At 58.2% G+C, this 18,000-nt stretch overlaps 1 protein-coding gene across 1 annotated transcript in view; it reads left to right on the forward strand.

Annotated features, from left to right (window-relative positions):
* MROH5 (maestro heat-like repeat family member 5) overlaps nucleotides 1–18,000 on the forward strand; it is a 72,315-nt gene extending 54,315 nt beyond the window's left edge. The window contains exons 20-30 of the mRNA XM_011938121.1: nucleotides 3,052–3,211; nucleotides 4,711–4,892; nucleotides 10,369–10,512; nucleotides 10,887–11,001; nucleotides 11,788–11,931; nucleotides 14,966–15,142; nucleotides 15,760–15,915; nucleotides 16,559–16,681; nucleotides 16,881–16,983; nucleotides 17,179–17,253; nucleotides 17,774–18,000. Coding sequence (XP_011793511.1) covers nucleotides 3,052–3,211; nucleotides 4,711–4,892; nucleotides 10,369–10,512; nucleotides 10,887–11,001; nucleotides 11,788–11,931; nucleotides 14,966–15,142; nucleotides 15,760–15,915; nucleotides 16,559–16,681; nucleotides 16,881–16,983; nucleotides 17,179–17,253; nucleotides 17,774–17,874 — 1,480 coding nt within the window. The 3' untranslated portion in view covers nucleotides 17,875–18,000. The remainder of the gene's footprint in view (nucleotides 1–3,051; nucleotides 3,212–4,710; nucleotides 4,893–10,368; nucleotides 10,513–10,886; nucleotides 11,002–11,787; nucleotides 11,932–14,965; nucleotides 15,143–15,759; nucleotides 15,916–16,558; nucleotides 16,682–16,880; nucleotides 16,984–17,178; nucleotides 17,254–17,773) is intronic.

An 18,000-nucleotide genomic window follows, 5' to 3' on the forward strand; every position in this document is an offset into this window, starting at 1 on the left:
TGGACACTCGGGTTGCCTCCACCTTTTGGCTGTCATGAATAATGATGCTGTCAGCATTGGCATACAGGCATGTTCGAGTCCCTTCTCTCAGTTATTTCGGGTGTGTACCTAGGCGTGAAGTTTCTGAGCCATGTGGCAGTACTATGTTTAGCTTTTTGAAGAACTGCTGTACCATTTTCCTTAGCAACTACACCATTCTCCATTTTCACCAGCAAGGTACCAGGGTTTCTGTTTCTCCACATACTCACCAGCTCTTGGTATTTCTCATCTTGGGGCTGTAGCCATCCTAGGAGGTGTGAGTGACGATTGGTGTTTCCCTGATGCTTAGTGACATTGAGCATCTCTTCATGTGCTTATTGGCCACTTGTCTATCCTTTTTGGAGAAATGCCTGTTCAAGCCCTTTCTCCACTTTTGAATTGGGTTGTTTGTGTTTGGGTTGTGAGTTATAGCTCCCATTCCTTCTTAGACCCACATGAACCAGACTTTATGTACTGCTGCTCCAATAAAATGGTTCTCATTAAGGTCACCAGTAACCTCACGTCACTAGGTCCAATAGTCCATTCTCTGTCCCCACCTTATGTGACCTGTCAGCAGAATTTGACTCAGTCAGTGACTCTTTCCTCCTGGGAACACTGCCCTCCCCGGCTCTCCTCCTACCTCCCTGGCCACTCCTGCTCAGCCTCCTCCACTGGCTTCTCCTCATCTCCCTAATTTCATAGCCCTGGGGCCACAGGGCTGACCCTTGATCCTCCTCTTTAGCTACACTCAGTTTCACGGTGGCCACATCCATTCCCATGGCTTTAAATATCCCCTAAATACTGACACCTCTGGCCTAAGCCTTTCCCCCAACCCCCTGACAGTAGCCCTTGCATGTCACATAGGCATCTCCCACTGACCCAGCCAGGCCACACCCCTGGCCTCCCCAAACCTGCCCCCCCTGCAGGCTTCCCCATGTCACACCTGGTGACTCTGCTCCCAGCATCTCAGGCTGGAATTCTGGGTGCCGTCCGACTCTTCTCTACACCCACATCCCATCCCCTAGGAAACCCTGCCAGCCCCACCCCTGCCTGTGTGCCGCCCCCGCTGCCACCACCCTAGTCCAAGACACCACCAGCTCTCACCTCCAGTGACTTGCCTACTTCCAGTCGTCCCCCAGCGTACTTGAAGAACACACGTAGGCCTGTGCCACATTTCTGCGTAAAATCCTCCAGTGGTCCCATCTCATTCAAAGCCAATGCCAAAGCCTCCACAGCAGCCATCAAGGTCGTGCTGTGGCCCCGATGATATCACTGTCTCCCTCTCCTCCTCTCCCCTCCCCACTCCACCGCAATGACACTGGCCTTCCTTTACGTCCCCTGAACAGACCAGGAATCAAGCTGTCTCAGGGCTGTCTGGAAGCTTCTCTCCCCCGCATCGCTGCCTGGCTCCCTCCCGATATCCTCAGGGCTTTGCTCAAGTGTCCCTGACTGCCCTGTCTGAAACCGAAGGCACCCAGACTCTCCCCCTGCCCCCCACGCTGCTTTTATCTCTCGAGCAGCATTGAGCATCCGGCACACTGCGCTTTCTGCCGTGTCCCCACGAGGCTGTCATGCACAGGAGGTCGGAGACTCCTGCCGATTCCACCACTGCTTGGTCTCCTGGGACACTGCACGCGATGGCGCTCGGCTCACACCTGCTGACTGAGGGGTAGGCCCGCGGGCAGCAGAATAGAAACACCCGCCCTCTGGGCACACACGCTTGCTCAGGGGAGAATCCTCCCGCTTAAGCCTCTGGAGGCAGGAATTGCCCACTACTCTGTGGTCAGGAATCCAAGGCTCAGAGGGGTTAAGTGACTTCCCCAAGGTCACACAGACAGCACGGGCAGAGTGGACGTCTGAGCCCAGACCCTTCTGACTCCGAAGGCCCAGCTCTTTCCAGCTGAGTGGAAACTCCTGGAGTCCTCCGAGCTGCGGTGCCCACCCAGCCAGGGGTCAGATGGTCCTGGAGTGGCTTCCCCAGGGTTTTAAGGGCAGCTGCCCTTGAGTCTGCCTTAAAGCAGGGGTGGGAACACACGGAGCCACCCTCCTGTGGTCCTCCCAGCCCCAGCATCCTCATGCCAGGGGCCCTCCTGCCCCTCAAACCCCTTCCACCCAACACTCAGACCCAAAGACCATTTAGGGTAGTAAACAGGACCATTGTGGTCACCAGCATCTCAGGGCAGCCCAGCTGTGCCTTCCTTCCCTCCAGGCCTCACTGAGCCATGCCCCATGGATCCATGGAAAGGTCACAGGACTGGACAGCCCTGGCCTCCAGGTTCCCCAGTTCCAAGACAGGGTCTTGATCAGAGCAGGTCTCCTCTCTCCGGTCCTTAGTGGCCCCATCTGCAAAATGGGCACTCTACAAACTGTAAAGCACCGCGCTCATACTAGTGATGGCCTGTCACTTGAAGCAGGTTGGGCCCCAGCAAACCCATACTGGGAGGGAGTAGTCAGGGAAGGCTTCCAGAGGGAAGTGACTTTGTGATGAGCCCTAAGGGCTGAGGGGGAACTAGTCAGGGACAAGGAGTGCTCCAAACAGCAGGAATGCATGGTGGGGGCCCAGAGGAAGGGAAGGCGAGGAAGGGAAGGACAGGCAGGGCTGGAGGTCAGAGAACAGAGGGCTTGGAGGCCGCGGCTTTGACTGCCGGCTGGGGCTCTGGTCTGCAGGACCTGGGAGCCCAGGAAGATGACAGGCAGTCGGGAGACAGGACACATTAGGAAACCTCCAGCATGAGTGAGGAGCTAGCGGAGAGACCCTGAAAGTGGAGAGACCCAGGAGGAAGCTGGTGTGGATGTGAGACCACAGGCAGGGACCAGGGACCCCCTGTCCAGCCCCCGCCTTGGTCTCCTCCCACACCGACCTGCAATGCTCGTATCTGCCCTGAGCCCCATCCCACTAAGGTCCGGCTCAGGACCCAGCCTAGGTTTGCTGTTCCAGGCACCCAGGCCCTGGCGATGGTGGCCTGCTCATGTGGCTGAGCCCAGCCAGGCCTGGGTGGCAGCACTGCCCTCACATGCCCTCTCTGCCCACAGCCACACCTTCCAGCTGTGGAGGGCTCTGGGGGCCGAGCAGCCCATGAGCCGCCTGGTGTTGACCATGCTGCTGGCCTGGCTGCAGGAGCGGCCTCTGCCCACCAGTGCCAGTGACAGCAGCCCCTGCCCCAAGGAGAAGACCTACCTGCGCTCGCTGGCTGTGAGTCTCTGCCACCACCCTGTCAGATACTGGTAGCACCTCAAGCACTCTCTGTGCCAGGCTGTAGGGGGGCACTCCATATCCAGGCTGCAGACACCCATTTCAGCCCCAGCCTGGAGGAAAGCTGCCCAGGGCTGACCACACAGGCCCAGCTCCCACCTCCTGGCCAAGGGCTGTGGGCTCCTGTCTGTGAATCAGGACAGTCGTGTCCGTCCCCCGGGCTGGCAAGGGGACTCACTCAGTCACTGTGGGGAGGCCTCAGAGAGGGGCTTCAGGTAGAGGAGAAGGGTGTGGACAGACCTGAGAGCCCTCCCCATGCTTGGGTTCTAGGGAGTCATAGATTCTAGAGGAATCTTAGAGGCTGCCCTCTGCAGCCACCACCCCCCGTAGGAAGCCTCTGGTTTTCCTCATAATCCCGGCACTGCTGCTACACTCCCAGGAGCCATGAGCTCCCCTCCTGGCATGGCCACACCTGTGCCCCTTACCTGGTCCCTGATGAGGCCACAGCTGTGTTCCTGTTTAGAGCTTTCCAGGCTGATTCCCTGCCCCAAAGGCCCCCCAGCAGTGGCCCAGAGCTCACAGCAGCTCCCCCGCCACCCAGAGCCCCCCAGACAAGCTACTGCCTGCAGCAGGGGTGTGATGAGGGCTTAACAATGGTGGCCGGTGGGAGAGCACCCCCTCGGCCCGGGGATTTGTCAGCTGGCCATCCCCAACACCCCCGCCCTGGTCGGCCCTGGGCTGATGCTGCCTCCTACCAGAGGACCCCACAGCAGCACGGGTGAGACCCACCCAGGGGCAGCAGGGAAGCCTTCCCTGCACCCCACCACGCCGCCAGTTCCTGCCCTCCCCCAGTTGTCACTGCTCAGTGCTGGCCCCACCCTGAGAACATTATGGACTGAATGCCCCGGCAGGCACTACAGGGCCTTTGGGGCTGGGGGCTGCTATCAGCTGACTCTGCCTTCCAGGGCCATGAATTCCCCAACTCTCAGGCATCAGGCCCTGCTGCGTGCCAGCCACAGAGCTGAGGGTATCGTGGGACCACACAGCATAGGACCTTGCCTTCAAGGCAACAGAGCAGACGGCCCAGATGCCAGCGGGCCACCCCTCAGACAGGAGCAAAGTGCAGAGGGCAGATGGTGGCATCCAGTGTGCAGTCTGGGGGAGCCCCTGGGTCAAGGTGGAGGTCTGCAGGGGTGTCGGGTGGACAGCATCCAGGTGGACAGCTGGGGGAGGCTGGGGACCACTAGGCCATCCAGCAGCAGCGAGACCCAAGCAGTGGGTCCAGAGGGTGCAAGAGAGGGCCAGGCTGAGGCTGCAGAGGCACAGGGCTCAGGTCCCACAGGGAGGGATGGCATGTGGACACTCAGCCTTGATCCTGGAGAGCTTGGAGCAGGGAAGGACGAGCATGCTAGGACGTGGCTTTTGTGGGACAGTAGGTCAGAACCCCTGGTCCCGGGACCCAGGGCCTAGAAGCCTCACTCCATGCCTGCCCCCGACAGGCCATGAACATGCTGCATGAGCTGCAGTTCGCCCGGGAGTTCAAGCAGGCCGTGCAGGAGGCCTACCCCAAGCTCTTCCTGGCCCTCCTCACCCAGATGCACTATGTCTTGGAGCTGAACCTACCCAGGGAGCCCCAGCCCAAGCAGCAGGCCCAGGAGGTGGCTGCACCCAGCCCCCAAAGGTAAGACTAAAGCCTCCCAGGCCTCCTGGCCTGGCCAGACACACACAGGGATCCACAGGCATCTGAGAGCAAAGACTATGCTAGCCTCATAGGACACAGTGACAAAGATGCACGCCCCAGGCACTCAAAGCAACCTCTCCCAGTGCTGGAGGCCAGAAGTCTAAAGCCAAGGTGTCACCAGGGTGTGCTCCCCTGAAACCTGCGGGGGCCTTCCTCACTGCTTCTGGTTCCCAGTGTCTCGGGGCCACACCGGGTGCTCCTGGGCCTGAGGCTGCACCACGCTCATCTCTACCCCTGTGGTCACCTGACATTCTCCCTTGTGTGCCGGTGTTTAAATTTCTCCTTTTTTTTTTCCAGCTCCATCAGAATTAAGCTTTAGTTCATGTCTGTCAAGTGGTTCAGCAGTTGAACAGTTAAATTTAGCATCTGAATAAATTTCCCCTTCTTATAAGGACACCCATCATTGGGTTAGGGCCCCACCCTAACGATCTCAACTTGATAACCTCTGCAAAGACCTTCTTTCCAAGTAAGGTCACAGTCACAGGTACCGCTGGTTGACTTCAATATCTTTCTTTTCGGGGGGGACACAATTCAATCTGCAACAGTCATGAACCCAAAGCTCCATCCACGGCCAGGGCCACAGGGGCTGTGGTACTTTGTTCGGCCCACTTACCCGTCACCTGAGGGTGCTTGGCAGTAGAGATACTTAGTGTCCTGCCATACAGGGACCCCAAGGGGACGGCAGTTACCAAGAGCACCCATGCAGTGAGCCACATCTTACCCCAACGGGCTTCCTGTGAGGACTCGAGATGAATCTCACTGTCCCTGCTCTACAGATGAGGCAACTGAGGCTCAAGAGGGTCAGAGGCTTCCCCTGGGCCGCACGGCATGTCCACGCAGAGGCGACCTGGGCTCACCCATGGGGGCAGATGCCTTTCCAGGCTCTCCTGGGCATCTCATTGGCCCTCCGCACATGCTCAGATTGACATCATGGCCAGCTGCCCGCCCCCTGCCGGCCGTATTCTGGCCTCAGTAAGGCTGCCTGCCTTCATCTTCCCTCTGCACTGGGTCATATACCCAAAAATCCAATCAGCAAGTCTTTAAAAACCGCTGGGGCCCACTCTTTTCATTTGTTTGTATTATGATGTGCGTCACGCAATTTGTCAGTTTTAACAGCTCTCCCCAAGGCAAGTCACTTAGAAAAAAAAATGCCACTTCTTCTCATCTTGCCTCTAAATTCGAATGTGCATGAAGTTCCTTTTTTATTCAGTTCAACCATGCAAAATGCATGAATCTTTCCTAATAAGCTAATAAAACGTTCTCCTCCTGATACGTGGGAGGGTTGGGAGAAAGCCTCACCCCGTCTGCTCCTCCCGCTGCTGGAATGTTCTTCCCGCAGCCATCCTGCCTCTGCAGGCTCTGCTCACCCGCACCTCGCTGAGGCCTCCCCCACTACCCTCTAAAATAGCAGCCCCTTCGGCGCCTCCCACCCTCTGCCGCTTTATTCCCTCCGCAGCACCGCCATCAGCTACCATCTGTGATCCGCACCTTTGACCTGCTTTCCTGCCCGCACCCATAGACTGGAAGGTCCCGAAGAGCCAGAGACATCTGTCTGTCTCTCGCGGGCTCCCATACAGCAAGGACGTCTGTCTGTCTCACTGGGGGCTCCCCATGCGGCTGAGACATGTGTCTCTCGCCGGTTCCCCCACCATCAAGGACGTCTGTCTCTCTCGGGCTCCCCACACAGCAGGGATGTCTGTCTCACTGGGGGCTGCTCAAACAACAGAGACATCTGTCTGTCTCTCATGGGTTCCCCCACCAGCAAGGACGTCTCTCTCTCTCTCTCTCTCGGGCTCCCCATACAGCTGGGACGTCTGTCTGTCTCTCTTGGGATCCCCACACAGCAAGGACGTCTGTCTGTCTCACTGGGAGCTCCTCACACAGCTAAGAAAGCTGTCTGTCTCTCGCGGGTTCCCCCACCAGCAAGGACGTCTCTCTCTCTCTCGAGCTCTCTCTCTCGAGCTCTCTCTCGAGCTCTCTCTCGAGCTCTCTCTCTCTCTCTCGAGCTCCGCATACAGCAGGGACGTCTCCCTCCCACAGGGCCACGGATGGTTTCTGCTCTGCCGCTCTGCCCTCCCGCCTGGCCCCTCTCCGGGTGGGTTCTCCTGGAGCCCTGGAGGTGGCCCCGGCAGCCCCCGCAGCCCCAAGAGGAAATACTCTCACCATGGACACAGTCCTGGGCTCTGATTGGCCTAGCTTGGTTCACATGCCCACTCCTGAACCAATCACCTTGGCCACAGGGGCCTGTGCGGCTCTGATTGGCCAGGCCTGGCTCCCACGCCCTCCAGAGAGCGGGATGGGCCCAGGTCTCCTCAACCACCGTGAAGGGGCCCAGGCGCCAGTTGCCAAACCAGCAGCCACGCCATCCAGCGCCACCATGGAGCCAGGGAGGAAGGGAGGCATGAGAGCACAGTGTCATCCAGGTGTATCCCGGTGGCCCAGGGTCTGAGGTCCCTGCCCGGCTGCCGTGGCACTGTCAAGGTGGGGACAGGGGCCCCGAAGGACATCTGGATGGGCAGTGCTGAGTAGCCACTGCCTCTGCATGCCCAACACGGCGGGGGTGGCACAGGACACCGTGGGGCAACAGGCGAGTCTTGAGGCCTGATTGGGCTAGCCCTGGGCCTCTGAAGTTCTCATGTCCTGCTTAGATGGGCAGGCCTCTGAGACCAGCAAGCATCGAGTGGGGTCGAGCAGGGCACCCTTCCCCAGGCAGGACTGCAACAGGTGCTGCCAGGCCTGCCAGAGGGGCCTCCCTCCCCTGCTCCTCCACTAACAAAGCCTTTTCCTTAGAGACGTTTCCTGCGTCAGTCAGTTCTCAGCTGGGTCCTCCTCCAGCCAGTCTCCACCCTGCCCCACAAAGGAATTCTCATTGTTCTCACATGTCATCCATGTGGGCCAACTCTGTTTAATTCGAATGGGCTACATCGTTTCTCTTCATTTCAAAGACACTCATCATTCTCAGCCTCATCTCATCCTCATCTTTCCCTCTGTCCCCTGGGGATCTGGGGCCAAAGGCTTGTGATCAAAAGAAGAAGAGGAACTTCACACCCATTAGGTTGGTTACTGTCCAAAAAAATCAGAAAATGAGTGTTGGCGAGGATGGAAATCAGAAGCCTTGTGCACTGTTGGTAGGAATGTAAAACGGTGCAGCTGCTTTGGAATAGAGTATGGAAGTTCCTCAAAAAATTAAATATAGAATTTCCATATGGCCCAGGAATTCCACTAATGGGTATATACCCAAAAGAAAGGAAAGCAGGCACCTGGGATAGATATTTGTACACCCTGCTCAAAGCAGTGTTACTCACGATAACCAAAAGGTAGAAGCAACACAAGTGTTCATCAGTGGGTGAATTAGAATAAGCAGCGTGGCCCATCCATACAACGGAATACTACTTAGCCTTGAAAAGGAAGGAAATTCTGATGCTACAACATGGATGATGAACCTTGAGCATATTCTGCTGAGTGAAACAAGCCAGTCAAATACTGTGTGAGTCCACTTACGTACTTAAGGTCCATGAGTAGCCAAATCTAAAGAGACAGAAAGTAGAATGCTGGATGCCAAGGACTCGATGGAGGGAGAATGGGGAGTTAATGTTTAATGAGGACAGAGTTTCAGTGTGGGAAGAGGAGAACGTTCTGGAAATGGATGGTGGTGATGGTTGCATAATATTATGAATGTGCTCAATGCCATTGACCTGTACACTTAAAATGGTAAATTTTATGAGATGTGTATTTTACCACAATTAAAAATAAAAATAAAACCAGAAGAGCAGGAGGTAGTGGGAGAGGGAAGGGGGTCTCCTGGACCCTCAGGCTGGGGAGGAGTGTGGAGAGCAGAGGGGCTTCGCCTCCTCTTTCTCAAGCACCTTTACCCTCTCCAGGGCCAGAGTGGGGAACGGAGGGTTGGTCGAGTATGAGGCAGGCATCACTGGGATGCCAAGTGTCCAAAGAGGCTGAAGGCAGGCAGTGACACTGGGACCAGCAGGAACAGAGGATGGTTCCTTGAGTCCACGGGCAGGCAGAGACTCAAGGGGCTCCGCCTTCATCGGTCTCGGGGCTATGTATGGATTTCAGGAAACACATGTCCCTGAGCATTGCCGGGGGTCCTGGGCTGGAGGTGAGTTCTACAGACCTGCAGGGGAGTCAGGCATGGATTCCCAAGAACGCTGAATCAGCCCATCTTTCTGGAAGCCCTGCGGGGGCTGCAGGGACAAGGCAATCTCGAAGAACAAGCTATCACAGTGCCCAAGAAGTCACAGGACCAGAAGCTTCTGGAGTCCTCCCAGAGCAAACAAAATGCCACTCCCCCTACCAAGTCCCCTTCTTCTGAAAACGATTGTCGCATTGTGGCTGAGACCAGTGACCTGGAAAATGCTGCCTCTTTTTATGACACAGCTCGGGGCGAGAGGACAAGCCAGCTGGCATTTGGAATGGCACTGTCAGAACTTTCACGGATGGCATTTCATCATTTGACACTCGGTTTTGCAAATCTGCTCAGAAACGTGCCTGGTCCAAGCTGACAGCCTCGTCCGGGCATGCTCACACATCCAGGGTGATGCACTCACACTGACCAAGTGCGGGGGGCAGGGGCGGGGCTGTGTGGCTGCAACAGTGAGACAGGCCAGCAAGCCAGGGCCATCTCATGTTTCATCGGCCGGCATTCTGAGGCTGTCTACCTGTGCCCCAGGGACTGCGTTCAGTGACAGTGACATCCTGTGACAGTGACATCACTGGCAGGTTTGGAGCCAGGGCCCAGCTTGACCCCACCTCTGTGCCCTTGGCCAGGCTGTGCGACAGGACTGCTCCATCATCTGCTGATGGACAGTGACAGTAGAGGACCACCTCAGCTGCGCAGCTGAGGCACCACCCATGGTACCCGGCAAGTACCAAGCACACGGTGACACCACAAGCCATGCACGGCATCTTTTTCCGTCACTCACAAGTGAGGGCCAGTGCTGCCACGTTTCTCCATGTCCTCTGAGGGCAGAGGAGTCTCGGGAGTGGAGAACGGACACTTCTCTGGGCTCCGCTATGCCACACGCCCTGGCTCTCCCACGCCCTCGCCCGCTGCTACCCTCCGTACTCCTCACCCATATTTAAACACTGCCATCCTCGAGCTGAAGGGCAGGTGCCCCTCCCTAGAAGGGCACCCCCTGATCTCCGCCCAAGCAAGGCCCGGGGTCTGACTGGGCACACGCTGCCTCCCCATGCCCGGCCCAGCTCCGCCAATCCTAGGCCCCAGCATTTCTGGGTAAAACAGGGCAGGAGAGAGCAGCCCCAGGGGCCTCAGTGACGCCAGTCACAAGAACCAGAATGTGCCTTTCTATCTGGGTCAGCTGAGCACCCTTCCCAGGGCAGGGGGTGGCCCAGGGGGCCGCTTGTGGCCTGAGGCAAGCCCTGAGCCCCCTCTGCTCAGCTGCAGCATGTCACTGGACACACTGAAGAGCCTGCTGTCCACCACGGGGCACTGGCATGACTTTGCCCACCTGGAGCTGCAGGGATCCTGGGAGCTCTTCACCACCATCCACACCTACCCGAAGGGCGTGGGCCTCCTTGCCAGGTACGGTGGGGCCAGGGCAGGTTGAGGCAGCCTGCTTCAGGCCACGCCCATCCAGGGGGCTATCTGGACTGCAGCGACAGGACACAGCCCCCTGCCCCCAGTCACAGGCACACACTCAGAGCCTGTTGATGCAGCATCTTCCCCCAGCCCTCACCCTGGCTTGTGACCTCCTAGGGAACAAGTGCTATGCCTGCTTCTCTGTCTCCCACATGTCTAGCCCAAGCCTGGCACACAGTGGACAGCCAGTGAGTGCAGAGGGAATGGGAACGTGCCCGCCATGTCGGGGCACTCTGGGATGCCGGCCCTGATGAGATAGGTGGGGGCAGGAGGGTGGGCTCTGGGCAGTGACCACCAGCCCAGGCCCACCCCTGCAGGGCCATGGTGCAGAACCACTGCAGGCAGATCAGAGCGGTGCTGCGTCAGCTGCTGCCCAGCCTGCAGAGCCCAGAGGAGCGTGAGAGGAAGGTGGCCATCCTCATCCTCACCGAGGTAGGGGTGCAGGCCGGCAGGGAGCACCTCAGATGCCTTAGCCTCCTTCTCCAGCCTCCTTGACACCCCAGCAAAACCCATGCCAGAGCTCACCCTGACCAGGGAGGCCACCCAGACAGACCCCTTCATACCCCTGCCTTCCCACTCCCAGCCCTTGGAGGGGGGCCGCAGCTTTTGGGGACCTGTCTCCCCACTCGGCCCTCCCTGGCACAATCCCTGCGGAGCTGAAGGGGCACTGGGAGCAGACTCAGGCAGGTCCAGGCTCCAACATCAGCCCTGTCCTGCCTGTGGGACTCAGGGTGAAGCCAAAGGGGAATGGGTAGAAGCAGATGCCGCTGGGTGTGGCACACTTTGCAGCTGTGAGCTCAGGCAGGGGTGGGACTGGGGCGAGGAGGGCGCTGTTTCCATAACTGACACTAGTAGGGGAACCCAAGCGAAAGCCTCATGCCACCTCCCACCCACCAGCTGCCTGGGCCGCCCTCCATGGGAGCTCTGTCCCCAGGTGCCCCACAACCCCGGCTCTTGATAACAACAAGTGAGGCCTTACCTCGCTGTGTAACCTGAGGCAAGGCCCTTTCCCTTCTGGGGCTCAGTTTCCCCAGCTGTACACTGAGGGGTTGAACCAGGTAGGTTTCAAATACTTGTTAACCAAGATACCCAGAGGGCACTGGTCAACCCGCCTCCCTGAAACTCCCACTGGACCCCGGTCCTAAAGCCCCACCCCTCAACACAGATGCAGGCACCTCAAAAAATAGTGACCTGCCTGCCCTCCGGGGGCCACCCCAGTTCCTCTACAGCCCTGCCCTGCTGGAGGTGCTTCCCAAACAAGCTGCCTTGACCGTGCTGACAGAAGGCCTCCGGGACCCCAGCCCCGAGGTCCGTGTGTTGAGTCTGCAGGGCCTAAGCAACATCCTCTTCCACCCAGATAAGGTAAGGGCTGTCAGACACGGCTGCTGGCGCACATCCGACCCCACAGAACAGCCAGTGCACCAGGGGTAGACAAGGGCCATAGGGTTGGAATCCCAGCTCTGTCACTTTGGGTGGTGTGGCTTAGGACAGCTGACTCCACCTCTCTGGGCCTGTTTCCTCATATGTAGAATGGGGCAGGTTGTAGGAGGGATCAAAGTGTCTATTCCCTGGGGACAGTCTCCTCCACACCTGAAAGAGAGGGGCCTTGTTGCAGGCCTCCAGGTGGCCGTGAAGCCCGCCAGGTGGCATCCCAGGGCTCACCCAGAGAGGAGAACGCCCTCTGAGAATCTGATGAATGGGCCTCTCCAACCCATTGCTGACTTCTCCAATCCCAGCCAATTCTACCTCTTCACCATAATAACCCGTATCCCATCATGGACAGCTGTAGGAGGGAAGGCCTGCAATGCCACCTTTGGGGGATCTGGCCTTACCCCAGCTACAGCCACCACGGCACCAGGGCACCATGCAGTGGTTAAGAGTCCAGGCCCTGGACCTATCCCCACTCCAGCACCTTCTAGCTAGCAGGCTTTGTCAGCTCTCCAGGCCTCAGTGACCACATCTGTAAAATGGGAGCAGTCATAGTGCCTGCCTCTTGTGGTAGGCAGGTCATGAGTGCCATGCGGAGACCAGTCCCTGGCACGTGGTCAGCCCTAGAGGCACTGGCTGGCAGCAGCAGCGGCAGCAAACTTCCTACCTGGCTGACTCTGCACCATGAAAACGCTGAGTTAGAGGCAGAGATTTTCTCACCTGATCAGGAAGTGTGGAGCCTTAGCCTCCCCTCATCCACCCCAGGGCTGCATTAAGACCCCAGAGGGAAAGCGACATGTCCAGCCCCTATTTCTGTTGTTGCTGGAGAAGGTTGTTATGAACATATTTTCAGGGCTTGTGGGAGAAAAGTGTGATCATGGGAAGGCAGCAGAAGGGGCCGTTTCCAAAGAGATCCCAAAGTCATTTGCCTAGCAGACTAGTTCACTCTGATTCTCCTCCAATCACAGGTCTCCACATGGTTAAGAAGACTGACCTCCATTAGGGTCACAGTTGGCAAAGCCTTTTGCATTGTGCATGATGTATCGTAGGTGCTTACTGGAAGATGGAGACTAGATAGCACTTCCTCATTGATCTGTTCATCCCTCCATCCTTCATCCATCCACCCACCCACCCTTTCATCCAGCTATTCACCTACCCATCTATTCATCTCTCCATCCACGCCTCCATCCATCCACCCACCCAATCATCTTCCCATCCCTCCATCCACCACCCATCCACCTACCCATTCATCCCTCCACCCATCCATCCATCCATCCATCCAACCATCCACCCATTCATACAGCTATTCACCTACCCATCCATTCCTCTCTCCATCCATGCCTCCATCTATCCAACCACCATCCAACTATTCACCTACCTATCCATCTACTCACCCATTCATCCCTCCACCTATGCCTCTATCCATCCACCCATCCATTCATTCCTCCATTCATCCCTCCATCCATCCATCCATCCATCCATCCATCGACCCACCCATTCATCTCTCTATCCATGCCTCCATCCATCTACCCATTCATCCATCCCTCCATTCATCCATCCATTCATCCCCCATCCACCCACATATCCCTCCACCCACCCACTTGTTCTTTGGGTCCTTCATCTATGAGTCATTCTTGCAATATTTATTTTGTTCATTCTTTATATGTCTATTCATTCACTCAATCAGTTATTCACGTTTGCTCCCTCATTCATTCAGTGTTTGGTTATATCTGCACCAAATGTTCTCCCAGGCAGAGATGATCAGTGGGAAGTTTCCATGTGCCTCCCCTGTACCCTGCACTGAATACAGGCAATACAGAAAGGCAAAGAAGGGCCCTGCTAGATCAGGAGGACCAGGTCCAGAGAAGAGGGAGTGGTTCCCTACCTGGCATCAGGTGGGATATGGGCGAGCAGCCACAGCAGGCCAGAGGAGACAGGCCCCGAGAGCACTGCCAGCCAGGGACGCCTGCCGGCTTGGAGATGTGCAGGCTGAACCAGGTGTGGCTGGGGCAGGCCACCCCGCTGCACTCTCACTGAGCAGAAGTAGGCCAAGCTATGCATTTTTTTTTTTTTCTCGCCATTTCCATTACAATTTCATTCTGTTGTCCTGTTCTGACCTGGCCAGAACCCTGGCCTTCAAGCACGGGCTGCGCACACAGATGTTCACAAAGTGTGTCTGTTGAATGACTCACTTGCTGAAAATGAATTTAATATTTTCAAAGCAAACAGCTTTGAAAGCCAACAAAGTTGCTATAAACTTGTTTAAAAGTTGTAAAAGTCACCCTGGTTTGCACACAAGTCACTGCTAAGGGGCCCAATGGCAGGGAACATCCATTGGTGGGCACACTGCTTTCTGACCATTCATCCCGATAACTCAGGAACTCACTGCAAACACACACAATCAAGTGGAGCACGTAGAACTGGCTGAAAATTAATTGAAAAAAAAAAAAAAAAGACAAGTCGAATGTATTGGCTCATACCTGTAATCCCAACACTTTGGGAGGCCAAGGCGGGTGGATTGCTCAACCCCAGGAGTTTGAGACCAGCCTAGGCAACATAGTGAGACCCCATCTCTACCAAAAACAAAAGCGAAAACAAAAAGTGAGGTGGCACGCACCTGTAGTCCCAGATACTCAGGAGGCTATGTAGGATTGCTTGAGCCTGGGAGGTCAAGGCTGCAGTAAGCTATGACCACACCACTGTACTCCAGCCTGGGTGACAGAATGAGACCCTGTCTCAGAAAAGAAAAGAGGCCACCCTGTCCAGGCCACACAGCTCCTGGTGGACAAAGCCCAGGCAGGGGCACAGCTCCCCATGGCGGGCAGGGCTAGGCCGGAACCCACAGCTCTGAATCACCACCCCCGGCCCGCGGTGCAGATGGGGTGAGGAGAGCAACTGGGAGGGTGAGGTAGGGCATGGGGCCAGTGGGTCCTGGTGCTCTCTGCCCACCAGCCGCCACCACCCCCAGGGAAGCCTGCTCCGGGGACAGCTGCGGCCCTTCCTCGACGGCTTCTTCCAGAGCAGCGAGCAGGTGATCGTGTGCATCATGGACACCGTGTCAGACATGCTGCACCGACTGGGCGCGCAGGGTGCAGGGAGCCAGAGCCTCAGTGTTGCCATCAGTGCACGCTCCTTCTTTAATGACGTGAGCACTGGGGCAGGGCGGGGCTACCTCTTGCTCACGCCCTTCAGGACCCTCCTCCCAACCCAGCTCCCTTCCTCTGCCAAAGGGGGGACCCCAAGCTGCAGGCAGGGAGGCCCAGGCCCAGGGGAGCTGCCCGCCTGTGGCCCTCGGTTGAGGTGGGCACTGTGCAGGTGCGCTGGGTGGGCCCCTGGCGCTTGCCCCTTCACCACTGGGCTGAACTAGTTCTCACATTCAGTCTCCAAGTGCACTGGTCTCCGGCCCCACAACAGGCTTACCCAGATGTAACTTTCTGACATGTCAGCACGGTTAGTGTGGCTGTTTTTCCTTCACTGGGAAATCAAGGGGACAGGCGCCCCTCAAATGCATTCATGAGGCCTGGGCTGCCAGGATGCAGTTGTGAGTAGAAGGGAGATGTGATTCTTACGTCTTCATGGACGCTAGAGAGCCCTGTGTGAGCGGGGAGCCCCAGCCCTTCCCCAGGAGCCGAGAGCCTGGGTGAAGGAATCCTGCAGAAGGAACTGAGTTACACCCCTACAATGAGGTGTGGGGTCCCAACTTGGACAAAAGCTGGGACCCCTAGACAGGTCTGGCCGTGCCTCTGAGCCTCCTCCTTGCAGGAGCGGGACAGGATTCGGGCAGCAGCCATGGCACTGTTCGGGGACCTGGTGGCGGCCATGGCAGATAGGGAGCTGAGTGGCCTGCGGACCCAGGTGCACCAGAGCATGGTGCCCCTGCTCCTCCACCTGAAGGATCGATGCCCAGCTGTCACCACGGTCAGTGCCCACCCCAGGAAAGGCAGGTGGTAGGCCTTCACCTTGGCCAGGGCACGGAGCAGATGGACAGCAGCAGGGCTGCCTGAGAGTTAGGGGAGCTCCCATGGGGCAGCCAGTGGTGGGCAGAGGGTCTGGCCACCTGCACTGGTTTCTCTGGCCACAGGTGGCCTGCCTGCTCCCCGATGCGCACACGCATGCAAGCAAGGCTTGCCGTCAATGCGGCAGGACCCGGTCTTTTCTGCTCACTGCTGTGCCCCCAGTGCCTGTCACGGGGCGGGGGGTCCAGGAGTTCAGAGAGCTTGTGTGAATACGGACTGCACCCTGCCTGCTGTGCCAGCACACGCGCTGTGCATAGCCCATGAAGTCACAACTGCCTTGCAGGTCTCCCTGCCACGGGGAAAAAGATACACGGCAACCATGGAAAGGGCAGAGGCAGGGGCAGGGCCGCGGGCAGGCCAGCCTGGGCTCCGGGGAGCCAGGTGCTGTTGCCAGGGTCCTGGAGGCTTGCCAAGGGGCACAAGCAGAACAGAGCCAGGGAACACCCCCACAGCAGGCGGCCTCCAGTGCCCACGGAGGCCCATGGTCTCTAGGGGAAAGGGCTCAGACACAGGCGGTGGGTGACCCTCCAGGCCTGTCCCCGCAGCAGGCCAAGTTCACCTTCTACCGCTGTGCTGTGCTTCTCCGCTGGCGGCTGCGGCACACCCTCTTCTGCACGCTGGCCTGGGAGAGGGGCCTCAGCGCCCGCCACTTCCTCTGGACCTGCCTGGTGAGGGGCCTGGGATAGGTGGGGAGGAACAGGGCCAGGGAGCGGGGGGACCAGGCTTGCGGCTGCCCATTCACTCCCGTCTCACACACAGCTGCTATGGCAGCTCCAGGGGCTGGGCAAGGCAAGCTGGGGCGGGAAGACCCTGGTATCCCCAGGCCCCCCCAACCCGCCCCAGCCAGGTGTGCTCTCCTCCGGCCAGATGACCCGCAGCCAGGAGGAATTCAGCATCCACTTGTCACAGGCCCTCAGCTACCTGCACAGCCACTCCTGCCACATCAAGACCTGGGCGGCGCTCTTCATAGGTGGGGGGGCAGGGCCGGGCTTGGAGACCCCCAGGCCTGCCCCACCCAAGCACCCCGACCCTCTCTGACCCACCACCCACAAGAGAGGAAAGGGGGTGGATGAGGAGGAGCTTGGGGCTGAAGAGGGGCAGGGGTGGGCTAGAGCCCCCCAGGAGACAGGGAGCCCGAGCCGCCAGCTGCCCGTCTGTCACACAGGCCACACCATCTGCTGCCACCCTCAGGCCGTGTTCCAGATGCTGAACGCCGGGGACATCAACCTGCTTTTCTGCAGTAAGCGGCCCTCCCTCCAGAGCTCCCGCAGCCCACACCCTCCCACCCCTGCCCACAGCACAGACAGCAAGACTGAGGCCCCAGAGGGGAACCCCCGCCCCGTACCCAGATCAGGACAAAGACACAGGCCTCCTGAGCAGTGCCCAGCCCCCATCCCACCTTCATATCTTGAGGCTGAGGTTGACCCTTCCCCTCCCCAGGCCCCCATCAGGGCACCTGGGGCCTGAGGCTCCCACCCACTCCACAGCTGCCTCATGGCACCAACAGAACAAGGGGCCAGGGAATGGGGGTGGTGGGTGAGTAGTGGAGGGAAGCATCCCAGGCCTGGAGTCACAGGAGATGGGGTCTGAGCTGGTCCCACCTCCCACCCCACCCCACCCGGGCTGGAGTAAAGGGGCTGCTCCGGGGCTGGGGTAAAGGGGCCGCTCCCAGGCTGGGGTAAAGGGGCCGCTCCCGGGCTGGGGTAAAGGGGCCGCTCCCGGGCTGCGTTCACCTCTGACCTGCTCCTCCTCTTCTGGAGCTTTTGAACATCTCAAAAGTGACCCCGAGCCCAGCATCCGGGAATTTGCCACCAGCCAGCTCTCCTTCCTCCAGAAGGTGTTGGCCAGACCCAAGCAGTGACCTCCAGCCATCCTCCCCAGCTGCCATCCCCCGGCTGTGCCCACCTGGTCAGCCCTGCCCCATCCGCCCCCCACAGAGCTTGGTTGCATAACGTTTTTCCATTTGAAAGAAAGATCTAGATTCAAC

This window comes from Colobus angolensis, unplaced genomic scaffold (assembly GCF_000951035.1).
Source record: "Colobus angolensis palliatus isolate OR3802 unplaced genomic scaffold, Cang.pa_1.0 Scaffold17, whole genome shotgun sequence".
In the NCBI taxonomy this organism is placed as follows: domain Eukaryota; kingdom Metazoa; phylum Chordata; class Mammalia; order Primates; family Cercopithecidae; genus Colobus; species Colobus angolensis.